Source organism: Camelina sativa, chromosome 2 (genome assembly GCF_000633955.1).
Source record: "Camelina sativa cultivar DH55 chromosome 2, Cs, whole genome shotgun sequence".
NCBI classification, from domain to species: Eukaryota; Viridiplantae; Streptophyta; class Magnoliopsida; order Brassicales; family Brassicaceae; genus Camelina; species Camelina sativa.
The window spans coordinates 28,651,139-28,676,490 of record NC_025686.1 but is presented as its reverse complement, the minus strand read 5'-3'; the positions used below and the strand labels follow the sequence as shown (position 1 = coordinate 28,676,490).

The following is a 25,352-nucleotide window of genomic DNA, read 5'->3' as shown; positions in this document are numbered from 1 at the left end:
TCTGGTTGATGCATCTATCATCACCATGAAATATCGAAATGTCCCACTAGGTGGGTGTATCGGCCCACATATGTCACCTTGTATCCTTTCCAGAAAATGTAAAGTCTCTCTTGTGACTTTTACTGGTGAAGGTCTTACAATAAGTTTCCCTTGTGCACATGCCACACATGTGAGATTCTTAGGGAGAACTTTTCTTTCTTTAAGGTTGTGCCCTTTTGAACTCTTTATCAATTTACGCATCATGTTAGTTCCCGGATGGCCAAGCCGGTCATGCCATAAAGTGAAACTTTCTTTGTATATTTTGTGCTTAGCCAAGTTGGCTTCTATCATGTTAATCTTAGCATGGTATAGACCAGAGGCTAAGGCAGGTATAGTCTCTAGGATCTTCTTTTGTCCTTTCACATTTTCTGTAATGTAGAGGAACTCTTTAGATCCTTCACCCTTGGTTTCAATATGATAACCATTTGACCTTATGTCTTTAAAGCTCAATAAGCTTCTCTTAGAGCTGGGTGAGTATAAAGCATCACATAACTCAATATGAGTTCCGTTAGGCAACAATATGTGTGCTTGGCCGTAGCCTTCTATAAGATTTGCTATACCCGCAATTGTATTAACATTTGCACTTTTCATTATAAGATTTATGAAATATCTCTTATCTTTTAGTATGGTGTGGCTGGAGCCACTATCCACTACTAATTCACTCATGTCCTCGGCCATGTCTATAAATAGGACAAGAATTTCGGATTTTAATAGAATAGTTTATAAAATAAAATCCATTGAATTTAATTCAAAGCAATTATCCATTACATTAAAAGGAAATTAAATCATAAAGCATAGAAAATAAACCAAAATAAATTCGAAATTCATTCAACATCTTTGAGTCAGTCGAAGTCTCCTTCATCATCGATGTGCACATAGTTTGCTTCTGGATTTTTCTTAAGAGATTCTTGATATGCATCAATGAGGTGTTTGGGAGTTCTGCAGTTCTTGGCCCAGTGGTTTGACATACCACATCGGTGGCAAGTCGATTTGGCCTTGGAGTTCGGCTTAAAGGACCCACGGCCCTTACCACCATGTCTGCGGCCTCCTCGACCAGCCTGGCCCCCTCGACCACTACGTCCTCTGCCACCACGGTCACCACGGCCATAGTGTCTATCTTTGTGGACGTAGTTGATCTCACTAGGCTCCTTAGGCTCATTAGACTCAACTACAGCTTTCTTTCCCAAGTCGACCTTATTTGCTTCTGGTAATGGGGCTGTACCAGGAGGTCGCATAGCACTGTTCATCATCAACAACTCATCGTTCTGCTCAGCGAGCAGTAAACACTCAATGAGTTCCCCATAGTCAGCAAGCTTTTGGTGCCGATATTGTTGCTGGAGTACTCTGTTATTAGGGCTGAAAGTAGACAATGTCTTCTCAATCAGCTCCTGCTCAGTCACCTCTTTCCCACACAGCCTAAGGAGTGAGACAATCCTAAAGAGCTCAGAGTTATACTCTTCCACGGATTTGTAATCCTGGATCCTTAGGCTCTTCCAATCAAACTCTGCCTTTGGAAGGAGCACCGTCTTTTGGTGCCTATAACGGCGTTTAAGTTGTGTCCAAAGGGAGAGAGGATCTCTTAGGAAGAGGTACTGGCTTTTGATACTCTCAGCAATGTGATGATGTATGTGCTGGAGACACTTACTCTTGTTTCTGTCCGTAGACTCAATATCCTCATCGATGCACCCTTTCAGGCCATTTGATGACAAGTAAATTTCAGTGTCATTGGCCCATTGCAAGTAATTCTTTCTGGAAGCTTGCAGGATAGGGTAGTCTCGGCTTTTGAGATTAGCCATCTGCATAAATATAGACAACCGATAGTTAGCATGCGGTATTTGAGACCGAACCATGCAACAAATAATTTTCAGGTCATGCGGTATTTGAGACCGAACCATGCCTTAGGTCATGCGGTATTTGAGACCGAACCATGCCTTGCCTCTTATAGTTTTTCGGTTTAAATTCATGCATGCAAGACAACAAAACTAAATAGCTATATGCATGCAACAATTTCCTTATTCCTAGATAGGATTTCCTTATCTTATAATTTCCTATTTGATTTAGGATTAAATATTTTTGATTTTAAGGAATTTGGATAATTACTATTTTAATTAGGAACTTATCCTAACTAATATTTTAATTTCCGATTTAAAGTTTTAATTTATAGAAACTTAACAAAGTTTTTATTCAATCAGATCAACTTAGGATAATTACTATAATTTTAATTTGGAAATTATCCTAGAACAACTCTAAAATTTTCGAGTTTATGAATTTAGGATCTAGGGAATTTTCTTCTTGAATTTCTCAAGAACAGTTTAAACAATCCTAAAATATAATTCATGCAATCGATTTTATAACAACCTAAGCATGGTCCGATTTTAATTGTTATGCATGAATGATCCAAGTTTTAATTTCCTAGAACAATCTGTAATAATCTGATCCTTATGAATCTAAAACAGTTCTAGGTTCTTATGCAACAATCAAGCAGTCAATCAACAATTTTAAAGCTTGATATAATTTGGTGCAATTTAACAAACAATCTAACAATCCTATGTGAATAGATTTTAAAGTTTATAGGATTATAGATCTTAAATTTGTTTGTTAGTTTACTTGGATATTTTAGGGTTCAATAGTTTTTAGTTCCAGATTCAATTATGTGGTTTTAAGAAGTTTGAATTTTGTTTACCTTAACACCACAAGGATTCTGACTGGAATTGATCTGGGAGCTAAAGACCTCAGATATCTCTTGACCACGAACCACGAACAGCTTCCCTACGAACAGCTCCTTGCTTCCCGCGAACAGCTTCTCGCACTCACCCCCGATCGACGAACCGCGAACAGCAAACCTCGACCAAGCTGTCGAGAGAACTTTGATCACAAGCTAAGGGTTGCTTGTGAACAAGAGGATCTTCGAACAGGAAGGATTTGATCTCGGATGGAAGTAAGAACAGGAAGTCGGTTTAGGGTTTTAGGGTAAGGGAGAATAGGCGGCTGCTTTAGGGTTTTGGGAGAGAGGCTATCGTGCTGATAACGTGTTGTAAATTAGGGAGTTTAGGGAGTAAATCTCTTAGGTTATTATTGATAGGAATTGAGGTTACAACAAGTATATATATAGTGTTACAAGTCCTAAGGTAAACCGACATACTAATGCTATCGCCGATGGGCTTCGACTAACGGGCCGAAGGTTCTCGACCAAGTGTGGTCGAAAGGTTGCACATGGACGGACTGATAATGGGCCGGTTGGATAGAGTCCACCAAATGTTTTACAACATAAATCCTATTAATCTCATTAATTTTTTTCTTACAAAAAGATAATTAATACTACAATAAATGTTTTAAAAAGTACTAGGAAATACGAAATCACATATATGTCACACAAATGGTTATAAAATTGATGAGACTTTATTTTTTCTTTCCTTTTTTTAAGAAAAAGTGAAAAACTTTGAATTGTTTGACAATGAAAAAAAAAAATTAGAGTGTGTATTCAATCTAATATTCCAAGTGATTTGAGTTTTTATATGAAGTTGATAAGTTGATATGATTTCTTGTAAAAAAATAACAAATCCCACCTAAAACGATAAGAATTTCGATTTTTGTATTTTTAACTAAACAAATCCTCTCAAATATTATAGAATCCCTAAAAATCATTAAAATCCAAATTCACAAACTGTTTTGAGTAACAGTAGATTTTCAAATAAATTTTTAAATCAACAATTCAATAATAGTGGATTTTAGTACACTTTTTAAAATTCATAATTAAATCATATATAGATTTGTAAAACAAAAATAACTTAAAATGAATACAACCCCCTAAATAAATTTGGGTAAAAAATTATGTGCCACAAAATGTCTTTTTTGGGTCATAAGGCTGGAGCATTAGCCAGAAGAATACAATGTCTTAAAATGTTTATCTAAATAGAAAATATAGATATTTCGATTTCAAATGCTAAATAATTTGTATAGAAATACCAAATATGCATATATTTAAGCCATATATAGTAGCAAGCTATTTCAAAAAAAGAAAAAAAAATAAAGTAAAAAGAGGACAACTCAAATAATAAATATTACGAAAAGACCCAACCCTAGGGGATAACAGTTAGGTTACAAAACAAGGGTAAAGAAGTAATTTAAAAAGGATGAATATGTCATCTTGTTCCTCCTCCTTTAGTTTTTTTTTTCCCCAGTCTAATTGGTCCTCCTCCCTCCTCCCTCAGCCTCCCCTTCTTCTTCAGGTGGCGTCTGGTCTCTCTCTATCTATCTCTCGTCCCCAACAAAATCGCTTCTTTTTCTTCTTCTTCTTCTTTATTAAAACCCACACCAAAAAAAAAACAAAAAAAAATCCTAAAAAATAGAAGAAGAGAAGTGGTTACAGATGATTCGATGTTCATTTCAGACATGGAGCGAAAAACCCTAGCGACTACGCCTCCTTCCTTCTTCTTCTTCTTCTTCTTCTTCTTCCACCTTCGGTAAATCCATTTCTTCTTTCTTCCTCACTTTATATTTTATCTTTTTTCTCGATGATGGTACTTCGATTTTCACGAAAGTTTTGATTTTTTTTTTTTGTCTTTTTAACAAATATCAAGTTCGAATCTTTACTAATACTTCTACTCTGCTTCTTCTTCTATCTACTTACTGTTTGGTTCACTGGGTTTTTTTTGTTCATAACAGTTATATAAAAGAAAAAAAAATCAAGTCTTTGCTATTTCCGTCTTTCGCTATCAATAGGAATTAGTTCAGTCCTCTTTGTCCTTTTTTCTGTTTATAGAACTATTTCTTTGCTTCTGATTTCTTCAAATGCCATTACTTTTTTGGGTACTATTCTAAATTTTTTGTTTTTTTTGTTTTTTCTCTTCACATTTTTTTTTTAATTTCCTTAGAATGTTTATAACTTTTTTTCTTTCTGAAGTAGTTGGTTTGGTTGAATCTCATTGTTTGTTGAACTTTTTTTTTGTTTATGTGTGTTTTAACAGAGGAGCAGCATTTGGTTCATCAAAGGCATCTCATTGTCTTCTCCTTCTCTCATGTCTATTGCTTTCCTCAGTCAATACTTTGCATAACTTAGCTGAGTATGACTCTTTTGGTTCCAATGGCTACTACTACTACAACACTGGTTCTCCTGCTACTAAGGGGTTTCAGGGTCAAGATTCTCAGAGTGTAGCTATCCCCAAAACTGATCACAATGTTTGTCCCAGTTCTCAGTTGTTCTGTTTCCTTTCAGCTTTAAGATCACAGAATCAGTCTGATCCATTTGTACCCTTTTCTGGGGTGCCTTGTCCCAAAGAATCACTGAGTAGCTCTGCTCTGATCATAAACAATCTATCTGGTGTTGTGTGGCTGTCTCTTAAGCCTGTCCACATCATAGAGTTTCAGCCTTTTACTGGATTCTTTCACATTGGAGACACCACTTGTTACAAGCCTTTGTCGAAAGAGCTCTATACTAAGAAGAACACAAGGGAGCTGAGTGTTCCCAACTCAAGGGAGTGTGGAGGAAATGGTTTTGTAGTGAACCATCAGAGTGAAGGGTTTTCAGTAGAGCCAGGGGAATCCATCAAGTTTCTATTTTTCTACCAGACTGAACTCTCTTTGGCATCTGGAGTTGCTGTTTTTGCAGTACCAATGAAGGCGACATCACCTGTTTTGATGCTTAATCTCTGCAAGAAACCGGTCTTTTGGGTGCGGACTAAGAAACTCTCAATTGCGGTTCTTATTGCTGCTGCTGCTGCTTTACTCATTCTGATATTTTGCTTCAATGATCACTTCATCGAGGAGAACAACAACAACAAGAGAAACCACATGGAGTTGAGAGAAGTTGAGAAACCATCCGCATTCACAATCTCCCCTGAAATGAATTCTCTGCTAAGATCCATAACCAAAGAAAGCCTCCAAGTTGCTTCTGTTTCCTCTTCCCACGAAGAAGAAGCATCAGAAGCTGTGAACCTCACTGTAAAGACTGCAAAAGACAAAAAGAGGCGCCGGAACAAGAAGAAGAAGAAAGGAGGAATCAACGGATTAACACCCGAGCGCACTGATGTTTCAAGCAGTCACAGTGGAAACTCAACTCCTAACTCTCCAATGTCACCAGAGCCACCAACTACTACTCGAGCCACAACGAAGCCCGTAAAGCATCCTAAACCAGTCTTGTCACACTCAGCAACGTTTCCGGTTTCAGGAGTTAAGTCAATGATCATAGAACGTAGCTCTCTGGCTCCAAATGTGAGAGCTCCTGGAGCAAACTCAAGAACCGAAGTGAAAGAAGAGAAGGCGAAAGAGTATAAGTATGATATCTGGGGAGATCACTTGACAAAGCTTCATTTGATGGATAGGTTTAAGGAAGTAAGAGAAGGCAAAAGCTGCTCAGGTTTTGTTGGAGATGAGTCTGAGAGTTTCTTTGTTAAGGGTCCTCAGAACTTGTTGTTAGCAAACTCTGATGCCAGGTTTGCAAGTTTCGGCAACCAATTGGGCTTATAAAGAAATAAATAATAAAAACCAAAAGATTAAAAATATTTTATAGAATAATGCGAAAGCCCAGTGGGCTTTATGAGCAAAAACGTTTTAATGGGTAGGTCCGTACACGACAAGTAAAAAACGTAAGTGTATATAAAAAGATAAAACAAGAGACGAATATGTTTGATGACGTGCTCAGGTTTAAAGGAGAGTAAGGTAAAAAAAGCTCAGGTTATGATGGAGATGAGTCTGAGGGTTTCGTTGTAAAGGCCTAAAGGTTCCTCAGAACTTGTTAAAGTCTGATGTTTAGAATCGGATAATTATAAAGCTCAGAAGATTTGTAACTATAGAGTGATCGGTATTAAAAACCATGTGAGGGGGCAAAAAGGCTTTTTATTTTCCAATCGTAAACGTTATGACAACTGTGGAGCAAGGAACTATTCCACCATTATAAATGTAAAATGCTCAGCTCTCCAATTGGTATATATCAATCTCTTTGATAGCAGCCTAATATTTAGGCTGCTATAAAAGATATAAATGTACCAATTTGAGAACTAAAATCAAGAAATTAATATAGTAGCAATTGGAGAATTAAAAAAATCAAAGACCAGGAATACAATATGTACAAAATGAGTAGCATACTATGGATCGATGAGAAAACCAAAGACCACCTAGTCATTGGAATGGCTTGTGAAGACTATGCCCTTTGTTTCAAGAAAGGAGACAACTCATGGAAACAAATCCCAACCTTGTCAGGTATCGAAGAGTGTTTTAGCATGGTTTTCAAGGATCACAAGCTCTACTGTCTCAACTATTCCAAACTCAAAATCTTCGATTTTTCTGAGTTTTCAAAACTAGCGTAAGTGGGTGCTTATACACCAACCAAGTATTGGCGTTATGATGAGACTTCCTGGAGAGATCCCAGGGAAGCACCGGGTGACTCACTTTAAGAACAATGTGGTAATCAATCTAGCCGGAGATGTCTTAATCGTTGAGTGCCGTCGTCCGTGTTTTTCTAACATATGGGAATTTAAAATCCACAAGATGATAGGAAACAACGAGTGGGAGAGAGTTGTTTCTTTGGGAGACGAGGCCATCCTTTTGGATTTGGGTATCACTGTGCTCGCCAAGGACTTGCAAGGAATCAAGAGGAACTCCATCTACTTCTTCACTGCTGATTCCTTTTTCGAAGATCAATATGACAAAAACGAAATCTTCATATTCAACCTCGATTCAAACAAGATCGAACTACCGCACCGATTTGTTTGCTCCTCCTATCCCCGCTCTAGATCCCGATGGTTCTTGCCAAGTTTCAAACGAGAATGATTCTTCTTCAGTCCTTTGCTTTTTCATATATCTACTACGTACGTTTTCTTACTATTAATTGTTACAAAATTTGGTAGAATATTTCGTTTCTCTTCTTGTGCGGGTTTGGAGTAATAAAGAAATAAAGAATAGCCAACAAACCATCCTTGACATATAGAGTAATAATTTTTGAGGACGGACTTGGACCCTCAAGATGATTGAAGGCAAGAATCAAACTCACAGTTACAATAGAGAAACAGATGATCAAGAGAATCATGAGCCTTGGAAAACTTACTTACGAATCACAGAGCCCATGATCAGGACGCTTTCCAATGGCCTGAGAACCATTAAAATGTGTTAAAAGTAAGTTTACTTGCAAAAGAGACCAGTACCAAGTTCGTATGATGATAAAAGATATTACTCACAAGTTACGGTGTGTTATCGATAATTTGGTCTGTGATTGTCTCCTTCTCTTAAGTCCCTACCCCCATGGTTGTAGCCAGTATTGGAGTTGGAACGGTAGGTATGATGGTTCTTGTATGGTCCGCGAGTTACCTCACTCTGCCTGTATCTGTCTCCCTCTGTTCTCTGGCTTATCATCATATTCGAAAAGTGATCCAACTCCCTCACGCCGAGGTTGTAACCACTGTTTAAGCTGCCATGGTTGGTATGATGGTTCTGGTATGGCCTCTGATGTGTAACCGGCATAGCATGTGGGTTAAATGATGCTTGTCCCTGCAAGGCATTAGAGGCAGGTCTTCGGTTGTAGAAAGCTGGTGGCGGTCTTTGGTTTGTTTGGTTTTGTTGTGTTGAATGAGTGTAGGAGTGGTAAGGAGGAACGTTTGGACGAGGAAGATGTGAATGGGGCACATTGATAAGAGCGAATGAACGAGGAGCATATGTAAGAGGCGGATTTGGTCGAGGAGCATATGTAAGAGGCGGATGTGGCCGAGGAGCGTATGAATGGGAAGTGTAGGAATTAGGGGGATTCATATTTCTCAACTGTGCTGGATTCTTATGGCCCTTTGAAGGATTTTGGTTTGGAAAAGCAACAAGTGAATGATTAGCCCGAACGTCTGGTCCAAACCTCTGGGTTGGATTCTCATCTTTCTCGTTTTTTCTTGTGTTAACTTGACATGGCTTCTTCACATGACCAGGCTTTCGAAGTCTTCCATCTGGTTACAAAACACTGAAAGATCACTAAAAGATATCTCTCATATATATAAACATACCTATAACAAAGAAGACTATAGCAACTCACCTTTTAGTACATAGCCTGACTTTATTTTCCTTTCTCTCATAATCTTTCTTGCTGCGGCACCGCGGCTATGCTTTTCAGAAAGAACTTTGGCTCTGTCTGCTTCATTAGCCCATCGCTGGAATAAGAAATGAAGCAACCAACTCATAAGCACAACACTTATGACTCAATATGAAAAGTGAAAAATACAACATATTGAAGACAACTCACCTGCCTCAAGGTCATTAACCTATAAAGATTACGTCCTTTCACTAGTAACGGATACAGAGGAGGCAATTTCTGTGTTCCCTCGCACCAAAGCACTTCAATCTTTGGTAAAGACAAAAACCATAGAGTTTAGTTTATGAGACTTGGAAGTCAGAATTAACCAGTCAACTAATATATAATGGATCAAAAGCAAATCACAGAATGAAGAACAGCATTTGAGGTCGGTCATACTTACAGTGAAAGTGTGTTGCTGTTTAGCAGTACCATAGCTTTCTTTAACAACCTGGCCAGCGACAGTTCTTCTCCCCATAATCTTTCCACTCCTTTTCATCTTTTCATACCTACTCAAAAAACCAAGATCATTGATTTACATATCAATACGAAGCAATCAAATCAAATGTGATAATAAGTAAAAACAAGGAACCATAAGTTAAAAGAAGTTAAATTACTTCTGATGAACCTTCTGTGTAAACAAAACAGTATCTCCTTTGCAGACATCACCTGCACCAATTTATAAGACTGTCAAAATCTGCTGAAAGAAAAGTATATACAAAAGAGTATTACCTTTACAGTTGATAGCAAAAGATGATCTCGGATACAAAGCTTCCCCACTTCCATCTTTTATCCTGAAAAAAGAAAAATAGGATCATGAGAAGATAAAGTATACTTTGAATTCCCAAACGAGAGAGAGAGATATAGGCAAAGGCAGAACTCAATACCTCCAATGCTCAACAATTCTGTCAATACAAACAGGTTTGGTGCCAGACAATCTTAGACCATGCTTTCTCAGATATGCTTTGCACTCTTTCACATTTAAGGATTTCAAATCGCTTCCGGCTACAAAATCAACAAAACAGAGTGTTCAAATCAATGATGCAAAAAAAAAAAAAAAAAAAANACACGATTTTGATGGATATCAATCAATCCGTTTTGCAATTAACAATGTTAGGTCAGATCCAAAATTGATTTTTTTGACAAACGCAGTAACAGAGAGGGGAAAGAGAAAAAGATTTATAAACCCTAAAGGACAAAAACCTGCGAGGAGGCGAGTGACTTTGTCATCATCATCATCATGATGATCGAGTTTGTCGCCAACAGTCTCGTCAGCTTCATCGTAGTCAACATCTGAGTCCATAGCATCATCGTGGCTCCAATCGCTATCATCTTCATCTCCACTGATTCAGATTAAAATTGCGCAGTAATCGATTAAATAACCGCCAACCCAAGATTAAGATTCAAAAAAAAACAAAAAAAGAAACAAAAAAAGCAAAGGAAGCGTTAGAGAAATACCTTGAATTCGTATCTTCGTCTTCTTCATCCGTTACGTCAGCGTGCTCGTAGTTATTCTCATCAACGAAACCATCATCTTCCTCCTCCTCCGAGCTACAGAGATCAATGATTACCTTCTTCTCCTCCGACATGAGAGAGAGAGATCTGTTGAGACGAATCGACGAGAATTCAAAAAAATTATATTAAAAAAAAAAACCCAAACGGCTCTGAGAATAGTTTCGGAATTTGGAAATTTTCCTTTTTCAAAATCCTGAATTGATTAGTGGGTATGTTGTTATAGGCTTTTTTCGGAACAAAGAAAGGTTAGATATTTACACAAATCACTTTGTATTTTTAACTATTTACAACATTTAATCAGATTTTCGTTTTTTTTTATAGTAATTTCTCTACATTAATTTTTTAAAAATTGGATCTAAATTTAAAAGCGATACAGACCCGAAACCAAATGTAAACAAGACGACGAGACGTCGTTTAACAAGTTATTTTATTATACACAAACTCTCTTGAGCCAAAAAAAAGAAGGAAGAAAGAAAGAAAGAAGCTTCTTCTATCGATTCAACAATCATAATTTTACAGACATACAGTACATATTTCTTCTACCCACATCATTTTCATTCATACAAGTTGTATTCTCCCCCTCAACACCCATACTCTAAATACGTACATTGACATACACATACATGTACAAAAATACGCATAGAAGTAGCTTCTATTGTTAAACCTCTGAAGCTGCACAAATCATAGGTGATCTGAAGTCACGCAGGTTCTTCTCCGGTCACTGCTCGGTTTAGCTCTCTGGGAAAGAGACGGGCTTTGAATAGCCTCCAGGGTTGAACGAGGAGACAGACGGGACGCCATTCCTGTTAGATCGGGAGACCGGTACTGTTGTTGCTGCTGCTGCTGCCCACTTTCACTGGAGGAGAAAAAGAAGTACGTGTGAAGAAGCTGTGGAGAAAGCCAAGCCATTCACAAAAAAAAAAAAAAAACAACACATACTTAAAGAAAAAAAAACAAGAAACACAGGTTTCACAAACATGCTTCAAAAACAAAAACTTAATGCGAGTAAAAATTGTGATTGGATGGATGATGATCCATTACCTCTCTGCGGATGTCATGTTTCTAGCTCGCGGAATCTGATCTAGTTTGAAATTTGGTTTCTCCCTTCTACTGCTTGGTTCCTGTAAGGCAGAGATTGTTTAATATTTAATGACATAGGCCGGTGGTACATGAGAGATATGCAACGCTTGTGTCGAGGTTTTGCTTACCGTTATGTTCATCCCGTTGAATGACTGAGAGCAATTCGAGACATCGTTGTTGTTTGGTGAGGTTGGTTGCAGAGAGTTCTTTAGGAACCGGTGTTCTAGCAACATAGATGCGGTTGGTCGCTCAGCTGGGTTTCTTTGGAAGCATAATCTCAGAAAGTCTTTACCCTCAGGTGACATTGATTCAGGTATCGGTGGGCTATCTCTCATGACCTTGAACATAGCTGCAGCCTATGGTTAAGGCAAAGTTGATACAAGAGCTTTAGATATCAGGAGAAGAAAAAACTCAATATCAGACATATGTATGTGTGTGCTTACCCCTTCAAACTCACTCCAAGGAGGCTTCCCGGTAAACATCTCAATGATTGTACATCCTAAACTCCATATATCAACAGCAAAAGCGAGATCTGGGTTGCTATCTTTTTGCATCACAGCTTGCATGAGCTGTGTGAGTAAACAAATATATTACTATACATATATAGAAAGAGTTTGTAGAGTCTAGTGAATTCCAAATATCATAGAACAATGATAACCTCTGGTGCCATCCAGTACGGGCTTCCCTTTAACGAGAGATCAGCTCTTTGCCCGGTAAGCTGAATAAGATAAATAACAACTTTATTATTATCAAACTGAAACAAAGCAAAGACCATGAATCCATGATATTCGCAGATCACTGAAGAAGACAATTAGCAACAATAATACTAGACAGAATATAGAACTCACGTGTTTAGCCATGCCGAAGTCAGCAAGCTTGACAACCCCAGCAGCATCAACAAGGAGATTAGCACCTTTGATATCCCTGATGACAAAAATAACAAAAATAGGGAAAAATCAATATGCTTGAGCTTCAACATCTGGAAAAATATTCACCAAAAATTGATTACAGTAATATTGTGACTTTATTTACCTATGGACTGTCTTTTTACTGTGCAAATAAGCCAGGCCAGACAAAATGTGACGAGTAAAATTGCGAACAACAGATTCTGTCATGGTACCACCGCAATGATCACGGATAAATTTGTTTATTGAACCCGGGTGAACATATTCCAGGTATATAAAGAAACGATCTTCTACCTGTACATGCAAAATCAAAGAATTACTCAATAAATCTTCAGCCACGCTGCGTTGGGTACGTAAACTCTATACATGTAAACAGAGGATACTCACTGTCTCACTACCAAAATACTGCACAATGTTTGGATGTTGAAGGTTACTTAGAAGTTTGATCTCCTGACATAAAAGAAAAAAAACGTTATGAGATAGAACAAACGAACAACCAAAGTGAACTCACGGAGATCAAAGTCTCTCGTGGATCTTACCTGCTCTAATTGCTTTATACACTCTGCGGATTTTGGATCATCAGGAAATAACTCAACTTCCTTCATCGCACACAATGCTCCATTTTCGCTGCAAATGAAAAAATCAACTCAGAAGCATTCTTGGCACTAAGCAACTGAAAGGAAAAATACAATGAGTAAGAATCACTACCTGTTGCTGGCAACGTAAACGCTACCAAATGTACCACGACCTATTAGCTTCCCTTTCATCCACTGAGAATTCATCGGAAACGAATCCTGTTTGATAGGAGCCTGAGGGCAAGGAGGAACAGAAGCACCTGATGAAGAAGGACAAGCAGCTCCAGGAGGGAGAGGCAAAGGATGAACATTACAGCAATCACGACGTCCATTAGCAACATCAACAGACATCCTCGGATGCAATGGTGAGGAAACACTATCCCGTGGTGCAGCCACAGAGTGATCATGTAACGGCGAAGATGGCCTGCTAAGCTGTGGGCTTCTGATCTGCCTTCGTGGGCTACGAGGTTGTGGGCTATGGATCGGAGAGTTGTCAGTACTAAAAGCAGTGAAGTCGTAAAACGCAGGAGGAGGAAGTCCAGAGGTATCAAGTGGCATATCTGGAGCAGACCAAGCTTGATTGCTTTTAGGAGGCAAGTAAAAAAAAGGCAAATCGTGACCAGTACTCTTCCTTTGTGGACTTGGCACAGGACTCATGTACGGACTCGTCGGTGCACTCATCGTTGGTATGTTCACCCAATAACCGTTTCTGTTTCTCGGACTCGTATTCTCCGAAGCTCTCCTCGTTCCATTTACGCTGATTAAACACAATTTTAAATCATATAAATTAGGATTTAGGATAAAAAAATCTCCAAACCCTAAATTGAAGAAATTGGGTACCTGGTGAGAGGAGGAGCAGAAGAGGTGCGGTCAGCAACAACTCTCTCAGGATCTCGATCTCGATCTCTATCATCTAATCCTCCTCCTCCTCTAGCGTTTCCGGCACTCCGATTTCCGGCGACGACCTCAGGTAACGGGAGAGGTAACGGCAAGGGGACGGCGGAGGGAGAGCGAGGAACGGCGGTGAAAGCGCTGGGAGAGCGGGTTAAACCGGAATCGAAGGTGGAAGAAGAGGTAGAAGCACGACGCTCGCCGCCCAACAAAACATCGTCATCGGTCAAGTGACGAAGCTTCCTCTGACGGGTAAGCCTACCGCGGTTGAAACGAAACAAGCGGCGGTGAAATCGATCCCGATCCTGATGACGATCTGGATCAGGAGATTCGGAGTAAGAAGCCACGGGTTTTAGAGAAGAAGAAGGGGAAGAGGAAGGAGATGAGAACGAGATTTGCGGAAGCCAACGCATAGCGTGAGAATCATGGTATGCTCATACAAAATCTGCTCCTGCTGCACATTAATGAATCCTTTTTTTGATTTTTTTCTTTCTCTTACGATTATTAGAATCGAGCAGAAGAGGAAGAAGAACGAAGGAGATGAAAGCGATGACGATGAGGAGGATCCATGGAAGAACCCAACGGATTTAACAGAAAAAACAAAAACCAGAACGCACAAAAAAAAATAAAAAATTATAATTTCTCTAACCAAAAGAGATGAAGAAAGAGTGATTATTTTTTTTACGTATTTAGGACCAAATTATTTTTTCTTTTATTTTTGGGGAATTTTATCTTTCTCTGTTATAAATAAAGACGAAGATGAAAAAAACCTTGAGAGGCGGTTTGGTCTGTGTTTATGTGTGAGATACGGGTTTACAACGGCTTTTTTCTGGTCTTTTTATGGTATGAAATATCGTTTTTTAAAAGAAAAATATCAACTTTTTAGATATGTTTTCTTTTTGAAAAATCTTTTTAGATATGTTGCCATATATGGTTTAGTAATTTGTATATCTTACCTTATTTAAAAACTCTATTATTTAGAAATGTAGTTCAGTTTAAAACTCTCATATGAGTTGTAAGTGAATATGAAAACTATAAAAAAAAAACTTTACCATGTATAAAAAAAACTATTGTCAATGTTAATAAACTTTTACTAACATGAATGAAAAAAAGTCTACATGTAAACAGTATTGAATTTTTTTTCTTACATTTTGGAGTTATTGAGATAGGACATATTTATACACCAACCAACCTCTTTGTTGTCACCTTTGTCTTGTTTGTGTTCCAATTGAATTCCTCTTTTTTTTTTCATGAACCTACTCCACAAATTTCCATCTACATATAGAAGACATCACACTATTACGAAAACTTTTTTACCACACAAAATTTAGTACTAAAGTCTCTTATTATTATGATGTGAAAGGGAAATATTAAGAAAAAGATTGCGAGAAAATGTCAATCTCTCTTAATAGACACAGGCGTAAAGTCGACTCCAATGTAAAAACCGTACTGTACGGATCTCGAGGCATTGACTAAAATTATAAAACCAGCTTAACATTGGTCATTAGTCTAGTTTAACTAAGCTAGTCACCTTCTATATTGCTTTTTTTCGTCAACAAACTTGATATTTTCTTATTATATACCAGTAAACTACTTTTGATTATTATAGTATATTACTTTTGATATATTTCACTCTGCTTTTACATTTTATATTCTGACACGGTAATACCCAAGTCACAGGATGCTTCCGTTTAAATATCTTTTTTCCAATTTTTAAGTCTAAGCTAGAAGACACAAACCTCGTTTAAATGCAATATCATTACAATTTTAACAAAATTCACGTATCAAGGGACAGTCAAAGCTACAAAAAGCAGCTAGAATATTCATTTAGATCTAATAGTTTATTTGAAAAATCCATATGAATTTGAGTTCATTCACATATATAAACAATCTTACGAGAGTTGAGAAAGTAAAACAGGAAACAATGTATTTGAAAATATTAAATTTGTAACGAAGACTTTATTTACGAATTTTCCACAATAAATAATCAGAGACTAAATAAAATAAAAGTTAAAAATAAAGAAAAATAAAAATAAAGAATTGAAATTTCGAGTTCAAAGCGAGGGAGGGAAGATTCTGAACTGGTTCTCTGGGTCAACTAACATTTTTTGGCAAGATTCCACAAACAAGTCAACGGTCAAAGAAAACCAAAGAATACGTGGCGACATCTTCTGGTCACGACAAACGACACGTGTCATTCTTAGTCCCTAGTTACCACTGATATGGACCAAGTCGTGTGGGCTCTTCATTTAAGTGTTAACGACCCATTCAAAAGACTATCTTGTTGGAAACACGAATCTATTTCAGCGTACAAACTAATCTAATCAAAGTTCTATAGTTGGAAACAAATCTATTTCAAATTGTTCGGACACTGCGACGGATATGACTGAATTAAAAAAAGATGCAAAACAGATATTTGATCCGCAATTCGAATTGGATCTGCGTCGTTCAAAACACACAAATAGCAAGTAGAGGGTTTAGTGTTCTTTCACTTAAGGTTTATACAAAAAAAAAAGGGTTATTCTAAAAATTGCTTCTTTCCTTTCTAGAAATGATCACTTTGTTATGTGAACAGAAACTTCGGAGAGACATTACATTACCCTTTTCAAAGACTTATTTTTTTCATGCTGGAACAGCTTTTGGTTCTTTCACAGGGCTTGTGGCGACAATCTTACACACAGGCATGGTTTCATTCTTGCTCAATAGCTTCAATGATGGATGAAATACAACGTCTTGCAATAACACTTTGTCGTCAATGTCGAGTTTGCTCACATCTATTTCGATTTTAGATGGAATGTGTTCCGCTGGCCCTAGTAGTTTTAAAGTGCTTCGGATTGACTGTAGATTTCCCCCTGGTCACAGTCACAAACAATCAGAATGAAAGATCTAGATAGCAAAACAGAAGACCAACAGTTTCTGACAAAAAAAACAATGACATTATACACACCAGGCAGGGGTAAACATTCGAATTTTCGTTGCTACAAAGATTTTACTATAAGAACATTCATAAAACTAGTCTATTCCCCAGTGGATATAAGTGAAATTCTGCTATACACACATGAAAAACCACACACATATCATATATCTGGTTTCTTTAATTCCTTTACCATTGAAATGCAGACTTTACTATCAGATAGAAGTGTGATAAAATTCTATTTACAAGGCTAAGCTCGATAGTAAGAACAGGTGGATAGCAGTAAAACATAAGGACATGACTCATGAGCACTAGCAAGCAAAAAAAAAGACAATGCAAAGTTTCCATCAATCGAAAAAAAGAGAATCCCTATTACAGTTCAGAGGCAATCTTCACACCAGCATCAAGACCAATTCACAACACTCCTAACAGTTCTCACATGATATCTCATTAAGCACAACAAGGTGACAACTAGCTGAAAAAAAAGGTAAGTAATGCGAACAAAAGACGAAGCTGTTACCTTTCTTGAGACCAGGACAATGATCCAATCCATTGAAAACAACAGGAACATCAACCTTCAACTTCTCCCCATCATCAGCCCACACGAATACCAAATTAAGTATCTTTCCAGTTTCTTCATCTCTATGAATCTAACAAGAAACCACCAAAAACCAATACTAATCCCATCACTAAACTCAAAACTCACTCACAATATCTGCATTTTACTAAATTCAACGATTGAAGCTGAAATCTTAAGAATAATACCTTGAGAGGAAGTACTCGACCCGATTCAACAAGCGTCGAAGAGCCCTGACCAGCTCGGATCTGAAGCTGGAATGTGGTAGAACAGAAGAATGGGAGACCAACAGAGTCAATGATAGACTTAATCTGCTTCTTATCCGCCGTCAAAAGCTGCTTCCTCGACGCGCCTCGCTTCGAAGCGTCGGTATCGAGTAGCGACTGCGGGAAAACCACGGCGGGAATCCGGCCAATCGTCCGGTCACGAGCAGATACTCCTCGACCCGTGGCTTCGCGTGGAATCGCCTGGATCGTCTGATACTGATGAATATGCCTAATCGATCGACCGAATGAAGACGCCGGTAGATCAGCCACCTCCGCCGTCACGGATCTCAGGCCACGCAACCATTTCGCCATCTCAGTGTGGTTTTAGAGTTCGATGTGACTGACGTTAGGGTTTGTTTCCCCTTCAAACTCTCAGTCGTTGGAGGAGGGGGTTTAAGCTCTGTGGGCTTTCCATGGACTGTAAACAAACTTTTTCGTATTAGGCCTTTTGTTGGCCCATATTAATAGTAGTCTGTTATTCAGTTTATTTACACATGTATTAAAAAAATGAACCAAAATTGAGCTGAAATCCATATATACATATGAATCATACTAAATCAAAATTGCATGTTATTGTTATATACATAAACTACACAAATGATATGTCGATTAAGATATTTTATAAAGAAAGAATCACACACGAATGATTTGGTCGTGCTTTTTGTCTCTTTCGTAATAACAACATTCTATTGTTGTTTTGTTCTGATTTTTCCAAGCCTAATCGTTATACAGTTGCTCACACGCTAAGCTTATGTTTACGTCCATCGACCAAAGATGCAAATGTCCATACTCCAAACCTTCTTTGTTTAATTTATTTTGACTTATTTTCATATCAACCAATATTACTTTATTTTATTTGTTTATTTTGCCGTGATTGCGATTGATAAACGGACTAGTGAAACTTGGAGGATCGTTGAGTCGTTTGATCATGTGGTTACTGTCCCTAGAGATTCTAATCTAGTCAAGGCTCTTGCTGCTACTCTTTGATGAATATATGAACATCATGTGTCTTCTTTTTTATTCTGGTAAAGTTGTTTGTTTTGTTACATATTATGTCCATCACCAAAGATGTAAATATCCATACTCCAAACCTTCTTTGTTTAATTTATTTTGACTTATTTTCATACCAACCAATATTACTTTATTTTATTTGTTTATTTACATGATTTCAATCTTGTATATTCTTATAGATGTTTTATAGATCGACTAGTCCGCGACCATAAATATTTTCCATCCGATAAAGCAAAGTGAGTTTGAAAGACAAAGTATATTATTTTTTCTTTATTTATCATAATATAAACTATTTAATTTATATGAGTGATTCATTAATGCATTATGTATTCTCGTATAGTATACCTGTAGAGAATATCTTCTAAGCATCAATGGACTGGGGCTCAAAAGCGTAGAATGCGTGCGGCTTCTAACGTGGCACCAACTTGCGTTTCCGGTAAGCCATATATACACATAACAAAATTAGCTCATATGATGAGGTTTGTAATCTAAGATGATGAAGTTTTATTCATAATTTTTTTTATTCTAAATACTGATTTTTGTTTTAAATAAAAAGAAATCAAAGTTATTATAAATGTAAATATATAACAAGAATTTCAAGCTAATCAAATTATTTTTTTAATGAAAGATGAATTCAGCTATTTCTTTATAAATATTTATAATTTCTATATATTACACTATATTTTAGTTTTAATAATTAGAATGAAATTACAAAATAATTTAATAATCATATTATGTGAAATATTATTGGACAATATGATACAACATTTTATTATGTATTATTTTTGAAGCAAGTTGTAATTTTTTATTTTTTTTTTATGTCATTAATCAGTCATTGCAATGCTATAAATACTATGAAGGTGACAAAAATGTCAACATAAACATAAATTAATAAATGTGATTAATTAAAATTTAGTACTTTAAAATATGGATATTATTATAAATATGAAAGTTACAAAATATGAATTCAGCTATTTCTTTATAAACATTTATAATGTCTATATATTAAAATATACTTAAATTTTTATAATTAGAATGAAATTACAAAATAATTTAATAATCATATTATGTGAAATATTATTGGACAATATAATCCAATATTTTATAATGTATTATTATTAGCTATGTACCATGCATGTACAAATATGGTATGCATTTATGCAATGCAATACATGTGATCAATATATGTGCTTATTTCATGTGATTTCATTATTTACATGGTTTGGTCTGTTATATTATATCACTATACACACTTGAAAATTAGTTGTTTTTGTAAGACTGTAATTAGAGGGGAGACAATAAGAATATTACAATAATACATGTAATAACATTAATATCATGCAAATAAGAGATGGTCCAATGCACGTGACTATGTTTATGAGAGAGTAAGGGGATGTTATTGGATTGAGGATTTTAATAGATTTTAATTAACTCAGGACATTAGTAGATTTAAAAGTCTAATGCATTTGTGTGGACTTTATAATGCATATAAGGTGGATTTGAAAGTCATTAATAATGTATTTTTGGTGATTGTTATGGATTTTTTAAAAAGTTATTGTTAGAAAAATATATATATATATATATCCATAAACTGTGTTATACACCAAAGTTATATTAAATTAATAACACCCAGACTTTTACACATGTCATAGAAAACTTGAATTAAACTGTATTTGTTTTCAATCCAGATTTTTGGTGTAATTAAAGAACCCAGATGTCATGAACCCAGAAAAAAAAAATTAAAGAATACAAAAAAACACAGATCTGATGAATAAGTGTGATTATATACAAAGGGTTTGAGGAGGAAGAAACAGAGATTGAACCCAGAAAAAAAAAGTGTGATTATATCATAAACCAAAAAAAAAAGTTATAGATCATGAACCCAGAAAAAAAAGTTAAAGAACACAAAAAAAAAATTCTCAAAAATAATACATATCTGATGAATAAGTGTGATTATATAAAAGGATTGAGAAAAAAAATCAAACAATAATATGTCAAAGGCTAGAGATCCATCTAAAGAGAGGAGAAGAAAATGAAATGATTGAGAAAAGTGTGGTACTGTGTTTGTTCATATTTTAGAAGCAAAGTACGTTGAAATCCAAAATCACACAAAATCCAGTAGATATTGAATAACATTAGATTTTAATGGATTTTTAAAAATACCCAATTGAATAACACATGATTCTTAAATACATCAAACTCCTTTAAAAACCACAATTCAATAACACCCCCTAAATAACAAAGTCAACATGCTGACAATAATATATAACAAACCGAACGAATTATTTAACTTTTAACTATAATTTTTAAAATGAGACAAAAAAAAAAGAGTGTTTTTAACTCGTATATCTCAGTTCCTTCCCCAAATTACCAACCTCACACAAGTAAAACTCTACAACACAAAAAGAATAGCGAGATTACAACTATTCATAAAAAAATACATATTTTTGCAACTTAAGCATTGTAAAATTTCATGAAAGAATTTGGTTATATACAGCATTTTCTATTTTAGAAAAAGAAAAAATAAACTTTAACAATTTTATTATACTGTTAGTTTATTCATAGATGGATGATGTATTGTATTCGTTTATGATCATCTCTTTTGTCCCTTCTTATGATTGGTCCCACTGTAAAACTTCGGTCGCATTCTATTGGCGATATAAAGATGACATTCTACTACTCTGTAATCATTTATTACAGCATTGCCATCTGATGTGCACGAATGAAATAAGTATATATACTTTATAGTTTTAGACAGGTCCACGTCTTAAAGATCGGATGGATCTTAATCTCAACTCCTAGATTTTTTATTTCTCTTCAAATATGCTTTCTATTTATTGTTAGATTTATTTCTAAAAAAAATTGTGAAGGTAGGTTTATGAAAATTAATTCAAAGAGCTAATTGAAAGCAAAGTATGATGCGTACGAGTACGTATGAAAAGTGCCATCGTATACCAACTTTTAATGCCAATCCCTTGTTCCTTTGTAGTAGTATATACTAGTATTTTCTTTTGTTTCGTACGCGACTTTTCTACGTTTCTACGTTAATTTTCTGCCTAGGTTTCATAAAACTCAACGATACATATGGGAGAAAAGGTGAAATCCAATACTCTATTAGTATTTTTATTTTTAGTCTATAATTCTATATGGGTATTTGTGCACCCTTGAAACTTTGTTTTTTAAAATAATTCCCTGACCTAAGCGTTATCTAACAAAAATGACTTTTTAATTGTTAGTTTTTTTCTCAATTATTTTTTTCAAAGTGTATATTGTCTATAGTTCTAATATAAGAAATAATATATATATTCGATTTTTGGTTAGAAATAAAAATGTAGTTTGAGTGTTTTTAACGTATTATCATGCACCATTCACCAACTCAAAATTTTGAAAAAACTTTTTTATCGTTTTCATGGAAAGATAACCACGAGAATGATATGTGTCTGTGTTTGCAAGAGTGAAACTGCCTACGCGTGAAAGTATCTTTCCAGTTTCTTCATCTGTATGAATCTAACAAGAAACACCAAAACCAATACTAATCCCATCACTAAACTCAACTCACTCACAATATCTGCATTTCACTAAATTCAACGATTGAAATTGAAACCTCAAGAATATACCTTGAGAGAAAGTACTCGACCCGATTCAACAAGCGTCGAAGAGCCCTGACCAGCTCGGATCTGAAGCTGGAATGTGGTAGAACAGAAGAATGGGAGACCAACAGAGTCAATAATAGATTTAATCTACTTCTTATCCGCAGTCAAAAGCTGCTTCCTCGATGCGCCTCGTTTCGAAGCGTCAGTCTCGAGGAGCCGGCCAATCGTCCGGTCTCGAGCCGATACTCCTCGACCCGTGGGCCGTGGCTTCGCGTGGAATCGATCGCCTAAATCGTCTGATACTGATGAATACACCGAATCGATCGACCAAATGAAGACGCCGGCATATTAGCCACCTCCCCACAGGCCACGCAACCATTTCGCCATCTCTGTGTGGTTTAGAGAGTTCGATGTGACTGACGTTAGGGTTTGTTTCCCATTCAAACTTTCAGACGTTGGAGGGGGTTTAAGCTCTGTGGGTTTTCTATGGACTAAAATCAAAAATATTAGTATTGGGCCTTTTGTTAGCCCATATTAATAGTAGTCTTTGTTATTCAGTTATATATACACATAAAAAAATGGAAAATTGAACCAAAATTAAGCTGAAATCCATATACATAAGAAACACACTAATCAAAATTGCATGTTATTGTTATTATACATAAACTACACAAATGATATGTCGATTGAGATATTTTCTAAAGAAATAATCAGGAATGATTTGGTCGTGCTTTTTGTCTCTTTCGTAATAACAACATTCTCTCTTTGTCTTGTTCTGATTTTTCCAAGCCGTATCAGTATGCAGTTGCTCACACGCTAAGCTTATGTTTACGTCCATAGACCAAAGATGCAAATGTCCATACTCCAAAGCTTCTCAATTTATTTTAATTTGACATATTTTCTTACCAACCAATATTACTTTGTTTATATGTTTCTTTACATGACTTCAAGTTCAACCTTGTATATTCTTCTCGTTTTGCTCATGGTAATTGTGTTTCATATACTTTTTCGTGTTAAACAATATTATTTTGTTGCTGGTAGAATTAGTGTTTTGTTGAAAAAAATTCTAATGTATATTTTGTTGCTAAACAAACATAAAATGAAAAAAAAAAAAAGAATAAATGTACGAACTTTTAAATCAATCAGCATGAAAGACATGATATAATACTAAGTTACTCCTCCAATATGTTGTGATCTTATGTTAAACCATGAACCGAAGAAGACAATATAATGCACTACTTTATGTTGTATAATTAGATATGTACCATGCATACACCAATATATGATATGTAATACACGTGGTACGGTTAAGTGTGAAGCTATAATTGTTATGTTTATTAGTTTCACGTGATTTCATTGTTTACATGATATGCTATATTATCACTATACACACTGAAAATTAGTTGTTCTTGCATGACTGTAAGTCTGTAACTAGAGGGGAGACAATCAGAATATTACAATAAGACTCGCAATAACAATAATATCATGCAAATAAGAGACGGTCCAATGCACTTGACATTGAGCAAATAACAAAGTCAACATGCTGACAATAATATATAACAAACCCAACGATTTTTTTTTACTTTTAACTTAATATATAATATATGAAACCCAAATAGTGTTTAACTTATATCTCAATTCCTTTCCCAAATTACCAACCTCACACACAAATAAGTCTCTACCACGCAAAAAGAATAGCGAAACGAAAAATAAATTAAAAAAATATTTATATTTACAGTTTTACTAATATTCATAAACATAAATATACATATTTTTGCAACTTAAGTAAGCATTGTAAAAATTAATGAAACAATTTGGCTAAATACAACATTAAATTTTAATTTATTTTTTTAAATGAGAAAAAATCTTTAACAATTTTATTGTACATTATAATATATTCATAGATCAATGATGTATTCGTTTATCTTCTCTTTGTCCCTTCTTATGATTGGTCCCACCGTTAAACTTCGGTCGTATTCTATTGGGCAATATAAAGATGACATGCACAGCACCATCCAATGGGTCCTCTATTTTCGTCGTTCTACTACTCTCTAATCATTTATTACAGCATTGCCACCTGATTTGCACGAATGAAACAAGTATGTATACTATATAGTCTTTGAGAGGTCCACGTCTTAAAGATCGGATGGATCTCAACTCCTAGATTTTTTTTTCTTCTCAAATATGATTTCTATTTATTGTCAGTTTCTAAAAAAGAAAATAGTGAAGGTTTATTGAAAACTGGTTTAAAATATAATTCAAAGAGCTAATTTATTAAAAACGTATGATGCGTACGAGTACGTATGAAAAGTGCCATCGTATACCAACTTTTAACGCCAATCCCTTGTTCGTTTGTATATATATTTTCTTCTGTTTCGTACGCGACTTTTCTACGTTTCTACGTTAATTTTTTGCCTAGATTTCATAAAACTCAACGATACAATGGGAGAAAAAGTGGAATCCAATACTCTACTAGTATTATTATTTTTTAAATCTATATGGGTATTTGTGCACCCTTGAATTTTTTAAAAATAATTACCTGATCTAAGCGTTATCTAACAAAAAAATTAATTTTTTATTGTTATTTTTTCTCAATTATGTTTATTCAAAGTGTATATTGTCTGTAATATTACAGTGAGAATAATATGTTTGTTTGCAAGCATGAAACTGTCTACGCGTGAAAGTGTCCTACTCAGATAATTAAACAATGAATTGAGCTCATTTAACACAAGGTTTAATTGGAATTATTTTTTTTCCCAAACTAACTACGCAAAGTTTGAAATTGAAATGAAATCGTAACTAAAAAGTATACTATGGATTATCGATTTTGTAGATCTAAAAAAAAGTATTCAAAAGTTTTGAATCATCCACTTTCATTTCTAATACGTTGCATACTAGATACACCTATGTCAGGACATCTAGATTTTTTTTTTTTTTTTTTTT

At 35.5% G+C, this 25,352-nt stretch overlaps 4 protein-coding genes and 2 pseudogenes across 5 annotated transcripts; 2 read left to right on the top strand and 4 right to left on the bottom strand.

Moving 5' to 3' along the window:
• Positions 4,202-6,554, top strand: LOC104745321. Its single transcript, XM_010466522.2, has 2 exons — positions 4,202-4,502; positions 5,007-6,554. Exons 1-2 carry the CDS (start codon positions 4,417-4,419, stop codon positions 6,502-6,504), a joined length of 1,584 nt encoding a protein of 527 aa, XP_010464824.1. The 5' UTR covers positions 4,202-4,416; the 3' UTR covers positions 6,505-6,554.
• Positions 7,110-7,920, top strand: LOC109127165 (annotated as a pseudogene).
• LOC104745309 (zinc finger CCCH domain-containing protein 62-like) lies at positions 7,803-10,794 on the bottom strand. Its single transcript, XM_010466512.2, has 10 exons — positions 10,541-10,794; positions 10,286-10,425; positions 9,970-10,087; positions 9,815-9,876; positions 9,700-9,751; positions 9,486-9,591; positions 9,254-9,352; positions 9,047-9,161; positions 8,211-8,960; positions 7,803-8,122 (listed from the first exon to the last, which is right to left on the bottom strand). Exons 1-9 carry the CDS (start codon positions 10,669-10,671, stop codon positions 8,224-8,226), a joined length of 1,560 nt encoding a protein of 519 aa, XP_010464814.1. The 5' UTR covers positions 10,672-10,794; the 3' UTR covers positions 7,803-8,122; positions 8,211-8,223.
• On the bottom strand, positions 11,066-14,863 carry LOC104745292 (mitogen-activated protein kinase kinase kinase YODA-like). Of its 2 annotated transcripts, none has more exons than XM_010466495.2 (11): positions 13,998-14,860; positions 13,291-13,914; positions 13,122-13,209; positions 12,970-13,032; positions 12,710-12,876; positions 12,526-12,601; positions 12,336-12,395; positions 12,121-12,246; positions 11,806-12,033; positions 11,639-11,718; positions 11,066-11,453 (listed from the first exon to the last, which is right to left on the bottom strand). In XM_010466495.2, the coding sequence occupies exons 1-11, from the start codon at positions 14,459-14,461 to the stop codon at positions 11,279-11,281; spliced, it is 2,151 nt and encodes a 716-aa protein (XP_010464797.1). In that variant the 5' UTR covers positions 14,462-14,860; the 3' UTR covers positions 11,066-11,278. The 2 variants fall into 2 exon arrangements, with proteins under 2 accessions (XP_010464797.1, XP_010464804.1); XM_010466502.2 differs by having other exon boundaries at positions 11,282-11,485; positions 13,998-14,863.
• On the bottom strand, positions 16,449-18,179 carry LOC104745283 (50S ribosomal protein L25). Its single transcript, XM_010466484.1, has 3 exons — positions 17,728-18,179; positions 17,483-17,612; positions 16,449-16,900 (listed from the first exon to the last, which is right to left on the bottom strand). The coding sequence occupies exons 1-3, from the start codon at positions 18,115-18,117 to the stop codon at positions 16,671-16,673; spliced, it is 750 nt and encodes a 249-aa protein (XP_010464786.1). The 5' UTR covers positions 18,118-18,179; the 3' UTR covers positions 16,449-16,670.
• Positions 22,174-22,796, bottom strand: LOC109127163 (annotated as a pseudogene).

Coding starts and splice junctions, on each gene's coding strand:
- LOC104745309 (XM_010466512.2), bottom strand. CDS start 10,671: ATGTCGGAGGAGAAGAAGGTAATCATTGATCTCTGTAGCTCGGAGGAG. Junction 9,752..9,814: donor TTTTGCTATCAACTGTAAAG/GTAATACTCTTT, acceptor AAATTGGTGCAG/GTGATGTCTGCAAAGGAGAT. Junction 8,961..9,046: donor GTCAGGCTATGTACTAAAAG/GTGAGTTGCTAT, acceptor TTTTGTAACCAG/ATGGAAGACTTCGAAAGCCT.
- LOC104745283 (XM_010466484.1), bottom strand. CDS start 18,117: ATGGCGAAATGGTTGCGTGGCCTGAGATCCGTGACGGCGGAGGTGGCT. Junction 17,613..17,727: donor GTCGAGTACTTCCTCTCAAG/GTATTATTCTTA, acceptor GTTTCTTGTTAG/ATTCATAGAGATGAAGAAAC. Junction 16,901..17,482: donor TTGTCCTGGTCTCAAGAAAG/GTAACAGCTTCG, acceptor GACTGTGACCAG/GGGGAAATCTACAGTCAATC.
- LOC104745292 (XM_010466495.2), bottom strand. CDS start 14,461: ATGCGTTGGCTTCCGCAAATCTCGTTCTCATCTCCTTCCTCTTCCCCT. Junction 12,602..12,709: donor AGTAAAAAGACAGTCCATAG/GTAAATAAAGTC, acceptor TTTTGTCATCAG/GGATATCAAAGGTGCTAATC. Junction 12,247..12,335: donor CGTACTGGATGGCACCAGAG/GTTATCATTGTT, acceptor TTACTCACACAG/CTCATGCAAGCTGTGATGCA.
- LOC104745321 (XM_010466522.2), top strand. CDS start 4,417: ATGTTCATTTCAGACATGGAGCGAAAAACCCTAGCGACTACGCCTCCT. Junction 4,503..5,006: donor TTCTTCTTCTTCCACCTTCG/GTAAATCCATTT, acceptor GTGTTTTAACAG/AGGAGCAGCATTTGGTTCAT.